Source organism: Centropristis striata, chromosome 21 (genome assembly GCF_030273125.1).
Source record: "Centropristis striata isolate RG_2023a ecotype Rhode Island chromosome 21, C.striata_1.0, whole genome shotgun sequence".
In the NCBI taxonomy this organism is placed as follows: Eukaryota; Metazoa; Chordata; class Actinopteri; order Perciformes; family Serranidae; genus Centropristis; species Centropristis striata.
Genome location: NC_081537.1, coordinates 24,498,292 through 24,510,051, shown reverse-complemented (window position 1 = coordinate 24,510,051; position 11,760 = coordinate 24,498,292). Strand labels below are relative to the sequence as shown.

The 11,760-nt window shown below is 40.0% G+C and overlaps 2 protein-coding genes across 4 annotated transcripts in view; both read right to left on the bottom strand.

Annotated features, from left to right (window-relative positions):
* fbrs (fibrosin) overlaps positions 1–6,850 on the bottom strand; it is a 28,170-nt gene extending 21,320 nt beyond the window's left edge. For all 3 annotated transcript variants that reach the window (XM_059324611.1, XM_059324612.1, XM_059324613.1), the window contains exons 1-6: positions 5,066–6,850; positions 2,240–2,410; positions 1,538–1,564; positions 1,401–1,430; positions 670–718; positions 245–587 (exon numbers count right to left, since the gene is read on the bottom strand). In XM_059324611.1, coding sequence (XP_059180594.1) covers positions 245–587; positions 670–718; positions 1,401–1,430; positions 1,538–1,564; positions 2,240–2,410; positions 5,066–5,371 — 926 coding nt within the window. In that variant the 5' untranslated portion in view covers positions 5,372–6,850. The remainder of the gene's footprint in view (positions 1–244; positions 588–669; positions 719–1,400; positions 1,431–1,537; positions 1,565–2,239; positions 2,411–5,065) is intronic.
* Positions 6,851–8,384: 1,534 nt separating this feature from the next.
* Positions 8,385–11,687, bottom strand: mrm1 (mitochondrial rRNA methyltransferase 1 homolog (S. cerevisiae)). Its single transcript, XM_059325097.1, has one exon. It carries the CDS (start codon positions 11,501–11,503, stop codon positions 10,193–10,195), a length of 1,311 nt encoding a protein of 436 aa, XP_059181080.1. The 5' UTR covers positions 11,504–11,687; the 3' UTR covers positions 8,385–10,192.
* Positions 11,688–11,760: the final 73 nt, after the last annotated feature.

Below are 11,760 nucleotides of genomic sequence, written 5' to 3'. Positions count from 1 at the left end.
TTATTGTGGTTGTTTTTGTAACTTGGAGCAATCTGGAAGCAGAATTTCCTTCGGGATTAATAAAGTTCTTATCTTATCTAAAGATCTTATTTTACAATGTTAGCCTCAAAATGTAGTGAAATAGAAGTAGAAAGTTACATAAAATTAAGTAAATTACAAGTACCTCAAGACTGTACTTGAGGAAATTAACTGGCAGGGATTCATAGGAAAAAGGATTCCTGTAATAAAAGTTGTATTAACATACCTGTTGAAGTTGTATATGGAGTGGGATCGTCCGGGCAGAACGAAGGGTTTGGGTTTGGAGAGCGGCGGGCTGCCGTTGTGGCGGCTGCCGTTGCCGTTGAACGGGCTGGACCGGGGCACCGTGCCTGAGGCGGGGACCGGGGAAGGCAGGCAGGAGAAGGGGGCAGAGGTAGAAGAAGAGACAGGCTCCGGGAAATGTTGCTCCAGGTTTTTCTCCTGACTTCGCTCCAGTCCGGAGACTCTCGGGGTCACCATCAACCGCGAGGCCCCGCCGCAGCGAACCGGGAGGGGCGGGCAGATTTTGCTCATGGTTGTGCCCATGTTTGAGGGGGAGGGCTCCACAACTACAGAGGAGAACATTAGTTAGTTTTCTGCCTTCCCTATACATAACAGTATGGAGTGACACAATTAAATCATTTCTCGTACCTTTCCTCGTGCTGACTGTGAAGACCGGGTCCATGTCGTTGTCGGAGGCCTGGAAAAGGACACAAAATAAAAGTTTTTATCTCAATTATACTCAAAATTAAACATATACAGTCATGGGAAAAAAAAGTATTAGACCACCCTTTATCTTCAGTTTCTTGGTCATTTTAATGCCTGGTACAACCAAAGGTACATTTGTTTGAACAAATATAATTATAACAACAAAAATATCTCATAAGAGTTTAATTCAAGAGCTGATATCTAGACATTTTCCATGGTTTTCATGATAATAACCAAAATCATAATCAAGAAAACCATGGAAAATGTCTAGATATCAGCTCTTGAATTAAACTCTTATGAGCTATTTTTGTTGTTATCATTATAATTGTCCAAATAAATGTACCTTTAGTTGTACCAGCCATTAAAATGAACAAGAAATTAAAGAAAACAATGGTGGTCTAATAATGTTTCCCACGACTGTATATCCAATATTTCTTATCAGAGTTGCAAAAATGGGTGTCAGTCTTTAACAGAATCTAATAAATAAATATAATATCTTATTAAATGTCACAGGAAATTTAGTTTATCTTGGTTTTTTCTCATTCAAAAATACTGTGATAGTTATTAAGTTGTTGCAACATGCATTTCAAACTGTGGTAGGAGTCACATACCAATTACCTAATAAGAAAAACATGCAATTAATATCTAAACGGTCACATGTAAGCAGTACACACCTTGTCTCCTGTATCACTCTCAGTGTCACACTGAAAAAAGACAGAAAAAAAACACTCAGAATCGCATTGTTTAGAATATCTCAGGCAAGTTTTGGATCAGTTTGCAGAAATGCTAAGAAATTAGAAAAGAAACTTACAATGTAGCCAGTCTCCAAAGGGTGTCCCTAGAAAAACAACAATATATAGTATTTAAAATATGTTTTAAGTAAGGCGTGATGTGGGAAAAACTTCATATTAATTACAGCGATTAAACTTCACAATAGTAAAATATGTGTACAGTGTGTAAGGATTGTAAGGAATCTTTCCTGCATTGCCTCATTAACAGAAACACCCTTGAATGAAAGGTGTTGTGAACCAGTTTAACCGTCTCAGCGTCAGTTACAGGATATGCAGGTCGTGGCATAAAATTATCTCAAAATTATAATAATATTGTTTATCACACTAGTTTCTGGGAGAATATATCATCCAACTAAAGTAGTTGTTGTGTGAGGCCGAGGAATAAAGAGTAAATAAAAGTAAAGTGCAAGTAACTCAACATTAATGAATAACTGTGGGCACTTTTAATTACAGCGATTAAACTTCACAACAGTAAAATATGTTCACAGTGTGTAAGGATTGTAAGGAATCTTCCTGCATCGCCTCATTAACAGAAACACCCTTGAATGAAAGGTGTTGTGAGCCAGTTTAACCGGCTCAGTGTCAGTGACAGGATATGCAGGTCGGTCGCATGACAGAAATGTAAACATTGCTATTTAATTAAGAATTAGCTCAACATTCAACTTGACAAGGTGACGATGGATCCAACCACAATCCGGTAGAGGTATAAGTCATGTGTTCACCTCTATCTTTCTCCTCTTGTTTCTACTCTTCCAACAGCTGCTGGAGTAGCTGTGCGGGGCTCCTTCCTCCGGCTCCGACAGCGGCCCTCCACCGTTCTCCTCCGGTCCTCTCTTCCCCTTCCTCCTGCTCAGCATATCAGTGCGCTGACTGGGCTTCAGAGAGCAGTCCATCTGATAAGGAGAGGAAAATAATCAGTGTTTACATGTCTAGCAAAATGCATGAATCTGTAGGCCTGAGGGCAAAGACCACAGGCTAGTTACACGCCGATTAATGTCCTGACAGAGCTAATTTCTGCTTGGTTTCTACTCTGGCAAAAATAGAAACAGGAGAATGATGTAATGCCAACAACAGCCTGCATAAGACTTCAGCTGTTTGTGTGTCGACCCAGTCATACGTGTGTTTTGAAACTGGATTTTGTGGTTGACTTGTTAAAATCCAGCTGCAACTCACAGTCTAAAAAAACAACAACTGTAGGGTTAAATCAATACCTCTCTGACAAATAAAAAAAACACAAATGGACGGTGGTATTAGAGTACAGTGGAGTGTATTGAGACTCAAATCTTTGTGATCACTTATCATCTCCACTTATCTACCTCAGGCGCTCAGAGGAGAAAACTGAGGAGTTGTGAGATGATACACAAGTTAGGAAAGAGAAAGAAAAAGCATAAACTAAATATATTTGGTTGACTTTTTTGCAAAATGAAAGTATCATCTCTTCAGGCCCCCAAAAGTATTATTATTTTATTTCTTTTAAAGGGGGAAGAAACAGTCTGTGATGAGAGGTTGCAAAGTTAAAAGCTGTAAAGGTTAGGAACTACTAATATATATACAGTAATGGGAAAAAATATATATTAGACCACCTTGTTTTCTCTAATTTCTTGTTAATATTAATGTCTGGTGCAACAAAGGGTACATGTGTTTAGACAAATATAATGATAAACAAAAATAGCTGATGAGACTTTAATTTAAGAGCTGATATCTAGACATTTTCCATTGTTTTCTCGATAATGATTGATGAAATTGCTGCATATGTTTCAAAAAATCCAATTGGTAGGTGGATGCTTTAAACAATGATTATGAAGGTTTAGAACTGCCACAAATTGGGAGAAATGGAAATTATTTACGACCCGAAACAGCAACAAAGACTGTGACAGGACAACTAATTTAGTTACTGGAACAGAAAATGGACAGACAACTAAAAATGTAACTCCCTTCCACTTCTGTTGAAACTACCAATAAAAATTAAGTGGAGAACTTCATGTTTTTCATTATACAAAAACAAAGTACCTAAAATAGATATCTGCATTTGGAATAAATAGGCCTGTCATGATAACTACTTTATCGACTTATTGAGGTCAACAACAATGATAGACGTCATATACATATCCTGCAATGTTTTGTCTGTTTTGTTTACATGTCTTTGTTTACATAAGAACGTCACAAACATTGTAGGGTTTGATAAGGAATGAATGACTCTCTTTACCCCTGTGCTACATGTTTAATATTCAATTAAAAGCAATTTTTGTTGACATTGTATTCATAGTTATGTTTATTTTAATTATGTTGTAATTGTTGATGATATTCTTAAGAACTCAAAGTTTATAGCTCTTTAAATAGGAGTGTACTTGAGTTTTAAGGCCATTTCATTATTGTTATATTTGTGGCATAAAATTATCTCAAAATTATAATAATATTGTTTATCACACTAGTTTCTGGGAGAATATATCATCCAACTAAAGTAGTTGTTGTGTGAGGCCGAGGAATAAAGAGTAAATAAAAGTGAAGTGCAAGTAACTCAACATTAATGAATAACTGTGGGCACTTACTGCTAATAATTTCAAGCAGGAAGTTAGAAATGCAGTAAAGGAAATTGCCACATTCCACCAGTTAACACTGTATTTTATGCTATTGTGTTTACTTATTTCCTACTAGCAGTTCCAGATAGTAACCAACCATCAATGACAATGTCAATGACAGCATTCACTGGTTGATTTGACTGTAAAATCTGGTTACCCTGGAGAATACTGGAGCTAGATATGCATGTAAATATGCAGCTTTAAAACATACCAACTGGCAAATAATTTGGTTTCCAGCCTGATGCTACAAATGCCATCAGACCCACCCTGGAGGCAGATTAACTAATATTATAGAGATTACTTTCTCTTCATCTGTTTGCCAATTGTGCTACATGCATAAATATTTATGATGTGTTAAATGCACGGTGGAAACTCGCCAAATACTGATTCTAGAATATACCACTTTCTGTTTTGTCTCGATAGTTCGACAACTGACCTGAAGCTAGGAATGAAAAGAATGAGGTGATGAGTCCTGCTCCAAGTACTTAAACAACAAGAATCTGCTGTTTTACATTAATTTAAATCATTTCTTGCGGATTAGTTTTTGCTTTCTTAGCCTGAAAAGCCATTTGGCAGCTCATCAACACCTCACTGAATTAGGACATGAATAATTGAGGCCTCTCCAGAACCCATCAGAGGGATGCCTTGGGGTTTGGGTTGGCCTGAGTGGATTGCTTTCTCCAAGAGGAATAGTGTCAAGAGTTGAGGAGTTCAATCTGAAGCCCTTTTTTCACACTTTTAGCTGGAGGGAAGAAGGCATGATTTGTGATGGACGTGATGGAGGAGAACAGAGGAAGACTAAAAGTAGCCAATCGTACACGCCAATCAATTATATAAATTAAAAGTAAGGGTGGTGCCAACTGCCTGTTGGGCTTCATTAAAGTGTGATTTATCAATTTGTTCCCACTACTGAGTTAAATAGATGCTGTTTGTTGAATGACAGCTGGGTGTAGAAAGCCAGATATTTACCTCCAGTGCCTCCAAGCTGACAAAGCTCGCAATAGCGAAGCCATCAATGATGTCTTCCTCGCAGGACACGGACTCCCTCTTCCTCCGGCGTGGAGGCCTGTGTCTCCCAAAGCCGGGCCGGCATTCTCTCCCACCGGGACCCAGCACACTGTTCGTCCCACAAGCCTCCCGATCGGAGCCCGAGGACAGGGATGTGGCCCGCTCCTCGGCCAGGTCCACTCTCCTCCTCCGCCGCCGCTCCCTGTCGCGCTGTGAACGGGACCGTCGGCTCTGCCTGAATCCAGTGCTTCGGCTCGGGCCCTCCATCTTCAAACCTCCCTTTGTAACTCCAGTGAGACCAAAGGCACTTTTACTCGAGTCCCGGTCCGGTGGAAAGGCACCGAACCGCAGATAAAACCCCACCACACAGGCCCCTTAGCAGGAGAGCCCCTGTTAAAATGGCGTTAATGGAACCAGTGGCTATTATTTACCGTCCTTTGACAACAGTCTATCGGCATCAGTGCCTTTCTTTCGGCGAAATTTTAGTGTCATTTCAGTAAATCTGAACGCAAACTTAGCTCCACATGGGGATTTAAACAATCCACGACACACACAGACGTCAGGACACAGCTGATTGTGTCTGGTGGAGGGTTAGGGTGAGCTGGCTGCCGACAAATTCACAAGTTATACGCATGTAAACAAAAAAAGACAGCCGTGTTGCGGACAAAGCAGGCCGAGTCAGATCTGGGTAGATTCCTAAATGAAAATCACGCCACCGTTGGCATTGCTCAATACAACTCTTGCGTGTTAGGATTTCCCAAATTTCTGCACACGCTGACAAATTTATTAGCAAAACGACACGGTTAGCTTGTTTGTTAGCAAGGCCAAATAACCCACATATCCCTTTGACATTAACTCAGCGGTTGCCAGGACATGATTCACGTTAAATATGATGAGCTATTGTTGACAGCTGCTGTTGTGAATTACTCCAAATATAAAGGAGTAAAATGTCTGGTTGAGTTACGTTAGGTCAGTGTTGACTCCAGCCAATTAGCTCATTTGGATAGCATGTACACGGCTAACTCAATACATTACAATATATTCAGCCAGCGAGCTAAGAATAAAACTATATTCTTATTTAAAACGTGTCTGGAAAGACTGACAAGTGTCCCAGTTTGCTGTGAGGCGAGCTAATGTCCCGCAGCCCGGAGAACAAGCGTTTCTCCTGCCGAGATGGCCGATAGTAGCACATCAAAAGAAAGACGTAACGTTAGCACAGAAGCTAGTTAGCACAGAAGCTAGTTAGCACAGAGGCTAGTTAGCCGATCCAGCTGTTAGCCACCACCAAGATCCCTTTTCATTGTTTTTTCTAAAGGAATAAGGAAGAATATGTTATTCTAGCAACCAATCGACCATTAAATAACAATATCTCGACTCTTCTTTCGTTCCACCTCCATCATAAAGAAAAAAAAATCAAGGCCCACATATGAAAGCCTCGGTGTGGATTTCCATAAGCGAGGGTGTCGGTGGCGCCCCCGCCGGGCCGGGCAGCTCCTTCATGCAGCTCCGCTCCGCTCCGCTCCGCTCTGTGTAATCCAATGTTTAGGATTATAGTTGCACCTCTCGCCGACGTTTCCGGTTAAAAGATTTCTTATTCTCGCTGAATCCAGAGTGCAAATACATACGAGGAGAAGGAGATCGGCTCCTCTGCTGCTGCCCCTTCACAAGTTTCCACTGAATTGGAAATTTATGGTGAAAATGAGGGAGACACAACCCTTGTGAGCCGTGCAGCGCATTGTGTGAGCCTCTCTTCTTCCTCAGCCAGCACACGGGCCGGCAGGGCGCTCTGCTGGGGCATACTGCCGCCGTGTGGTGGACACACACTGGGCTTATTATTCTAACAAAGTCTCTCAGGTTGTTGCTTTATTATCGTCACACTGCTAAAATAATCGCCTAAGTCATTTTTTGTCAAAATTGGGTTGTTTTTTTTGCCTGAATCGTCTCCTCATGACGCTGGCCACCTATGGTAAAATCACCTACATCCTCAGTTGATCAGATCATGTGATTTTACCCCTTTAAGATCATCACTTCTTTGACAATTTGCCACATTCATAGGCATCAGATAAGAACCCAGCAAAGAAGAGCTAGAGGGAGATTGTTTAGTTATCAGTTTAGTTTATCAGTGTTTTATTGTTGACACTAATATTGGTAACACTTTATTTTGAAGGTTTCTACATCAGAGTGATATGAGCGTGTCATAAACATGACATGGGATGTGTCATGAACATTAATGACACTTTGAAGTAACATTAATGCTCATGATACTTGTCATGTCATGTTTCTGACAGGCTTGTGTGACTCTTATGTAGACACCTTCAAAATAAAGTGTTACCATATCTTGCTTAAGTCACAAAGGCATGTTCAAAAAAATAGCCTAAGTCATTTATTTCTCTTAAGATACATAATTTACACACAATGTTATTTCTATGCCAAAAGCCATCCTTTGTTACATCCTTTTTGAGTGAAATGATCAATAAATGTCATATGTCACATTTTTATTGAAGTTTTTTGTGTTTCCCGCAAAACTTGAAGAAATGAGTTAGGCGATTATTTTAACAGGGTGACGTTATAGCTTATAATTCAATAATAATAATATATATGACATAAGAGGATTAAAGGATCGACAAGTAGAGTGAAAGATTTTTTGAAAATGGATCCCTGGTGTAGGCCTATGTATGTTTGTTTTTTATTTATTAATTTATAAGATTAAAACCAGACCACACAAACCAGACATTGAAAATCACTGCACTATAAACACTCAGGTTACCTTTTTTTTTTAATTTAATTTAATTTAATTTAATTTGCAATATTCTCTGCCCAATGGTCCGTATCCAACTGCTGACCCTGTCTACATTGTATATAATAAATTTATTTTATTTTTGTTAAATTGTCTTTTTATATTTCCACTTGTTTAAATTGTAAAGTTTATATTTTTTTTAGTTATTTTACTTGTTTATTTGTAAATACCTTTCTCATATTTCTAGTTTATGCTGCAGTTTACTATTTATTATTTTGCTATCCACTTTGCTGCTGTAATTTCCCCAATCATAATCTTAACTTTTATTTGTATCTATGTCTATGTGTGTATATAGTATTTATTTTCTTTCCCTTCTGTTATTTAAAACCAAAAAGAGGCTTGTTGTATATGAACAATGTGTGCGAATGTCTGTGTAATTTCTGACTGCCAGTAACATATTTAATTATATTCTCTAGCCTCCCCTTTTCAATTTAGTTAATTCTTTTTTATTAGTATTAAGATTATATATTCCTTTATTAGTCCCACAACAGGTACATTTCCCGTGTTACAGCATCAACAATAGAAAACATAACATAACAGCCTTAGAAATCAAACACCATACTATCCTCAGTTTCCTCAGTAGTAACCTGGCAGCAGTGTAGAGATACAAGGCAGAAACAAATAGTAAACATGACAAATATGTCAATGTGAGCAAATATTATTTTATTAAAAAATATGATTTCCCACTGAGTAGACCTCCTTTATTTCACTGCACTTTAATGTAGGGGAAATTTGTTTATTTAGAAAAAAAACAAGCATTCAGTAGACAGAGCCAGAGATATGACATAAATAATATTTCAAGCGATAAACAGAGCAGCATTTTAAAGGATGAGCCTGGTGAATCATTTTCATTCCAGTGAGAAGCCCAAATGTCTTGTCTAATAATAATTCCAGTTGGTCACAAATACATAATTTAATTTTGGAAAAATACTCAGTAATTTCAGACAACAGATGGCCATTTTGTTTTTTTTAAATCTTTTATTACAAAACAGACAAAAATGGTGCATTAGACTTTTTCCAGCAGCGGATTAATCCGCTCTGGTGAGAATTTGTGGCAGCAGGATGGTTTATTTTGGGATTGAGTCAAAATTATTGATGTGATTTTAGTAGTTTATGGACAACAATGGAGCTCTGTGGCACAGAGGAAGAAATTATAACACACGATAATTATTAGGTGAAACATTCAATGTTGGAATTTGTCGAGGGAGGAAAGATATAGAACATCATCGTCCTTATCCTTTAAAGCCTCGACATTTCTGGGGATCGTCCAAAACTGAAGTCATCTTGTGAAGAGATTCATATAGAAATATGACCCATTTTCAACATTGATTTATAACAAGATCCAGTTTTTATATCATAGAAGCAACAGAAATATTTTTTTGGCTTACTTGCAAAAAAACTGGCTGAAACTAGGCCTGTCATGATAATTACAATCTGGATTTATCGTCTAATATGTGGACGTGAGCAGGATAATTGTGTCTGACCTCGATATCTCCCATTGTTTGTTTACTTAAAAATGTCACCACTTTATTCAACATGATGTTTGACAAACAGAAGGTTTTACCTACTAATATAAAACCTGGTGCAGCATCTAAGCCCAATGAACAGAAATAAAATAAATATTTCTGCTCTGCTTGTTTTAATTATTCAGGAGATTTTAATATTATTTTCACATTCATGTGTGAATATTTTTAAGAATGAAAAGCTCATTGCTCTTTAAAGGTTTTATTTGTATTACAAGCTTATTATATCATCATATCAATTGCAAGAATTGGTCTTAAAATTACAATAATATTGTTTATTGTAGCACCTTCTGGGACAATATACATCTTACAGAAATAAAGTCATGGAAAAAATTATTAGACCACTTTTTTTTCTTCAATTTCTTGTTCAAATATAATGACAACAACAAAAATAGCTGATAAGAGTTTAATTTAAGAGCAAATTTTCCATGGTTTTCCTGATAATGAGTTTGGTTATGATCAAGAAAACCACGAAAAATGGCAAGATATCAGCTCTTAAATTAAACTCTTATCAGCTATTTTTGTTGTTATCATTATATTTGTCCCAACAAATGTACCTTTAGTTGTACCAGGCATTAAAATGAACAAAAAATTGAAGAAAAAACGTGGTCTAATAATTTTTTCCATGACTTTAGTCAGTTATCCTGACTCAAATTAACTCATAACACTGATTTATCAACCAGCTCTAAAACCCCATGTGTTTTTTTTGTTTATGAAAGTCTAAATCTCAGCTCCCTTGCACCTTTTTGCTGATATCCCAGGTGTTGATCATCTGTGTGAGCTCCTGGAGGACAGCAGAGCGTGCAGCAGGATGCCCGTAGCCACAGAGACGTTTAAGGACTCGACCCCGAGGGACAGCTCTCTGCCGGGCGGGATGGTGAGGAGGGTTTGACACAGAGAGAGCAGCTGCTGGGACAGCCCCTCCCCCTCGCCCCCCATCAGCAGCACCGTGGGTTTAGTCATCTGGAAGTCTGAACACTGTGTGACGGGCGGCCCGGCCTCCTCTGCTGCAGCTCCCACTGTGCCCACCACCTGCCAGCCCTGGGCCAGCTTCACCTGCAGCATGTCCTCCAGCTTCTCATACCCGTACACCTCCAGCACCTCCATCACCCCCGAGCTGGCCTTGCTGACCACTGGAGTCAACGGGCAGCTGTGGCGGAGACTGCTGGCCACTCTGTCCACACCCAGGAAGTAGGCCGAGCGCAGGATGGCGCCCAGGTTCATCGGGTCCTGAACTCTCTCCAGGACCAGCCACAGAGGGGCGTGTCCTTTGCTGGGGGCAAGGTCTTTGGTTTCTGTGAGGTAGCTCAGGGGACTTGCTTTCAGACAAACTCCTTGATGGACTCCTCCAGGAGACATCTTGTCCAGATCTCTCTTAGTGACCCGCTGGACTTGGACACCTCGGCGGTGAGCTGCCTCACACACCTGTAACACAGACGTGCGGTGAGAGGTCTCGCTGTCTTTTACAAACAGCTTATGGGCCTTTCTTCTCCCCTGAGTGAGAGCCAAGATACAGGGAGCGATGCCAAACACAACCTCGTAGTTCTGTCCATCTCTCCGGTCCAGTGAGGACTTCTGTCCATCTCTCCGGTCCAGTGAGGACTTCTGTCCATCTCTCCGGTCCAGTGAGGACTTCTGTCCATCTCTCCGGTCCAGTGATGACTTCTGTCCATCTCTCCGGTCCAGTGATGACTTCTGTCCATCTCTCCGGTCCAGTGATGACTTCTGTTCCCTCATCCTCTCCTTCTCCTTCTCCTTCTCCTCAGGGAAATCGTCCAGACTCAGTCTCCTGAGTTCAGACGACACCCTGCCCTCCTCCCAATTTCTCTGACTTGATCTATGTATCACAGGAATCTCCTTTTTCCACGCTTTAGTCTGAACTGACCTCTCATATTTCTCAGGCTTGGAGGGGTCAAACGCCTTTCGTCTCCTCTTGGCCGTGGGGGTAAAGCTGCTGTCCTCTGAGCTCAGGAGAGATGCTGACACATGGTGAGGTTTTGGGATAGAAGCAGACTTTTGCAACCTCCTGGTCCAAACAAGGAGCAACTTGTGCTGCTGTGCAACATTGAACACCCACATATTGATGCGAAATATGTCCAAAAAGCACTAAAGAGAAGAGTAGCTGCCTCAAAAGTCTATTAATCCATAAATGTTTAGTCCGTCGATTAATTATTCTTCATGAAGTGTTTCCTTTGTCCAACTGTCCTCCATAGCTGACAAGTTTGTAGCCTCCTCTAAATCCGCACATGTGCAACCCGGCTACGTGAAGCACGCAAGGTTATGACCGGATGTGGAGCACTATTAACTACAAAATAAAAGCCCTTTGTTGGAGGGGG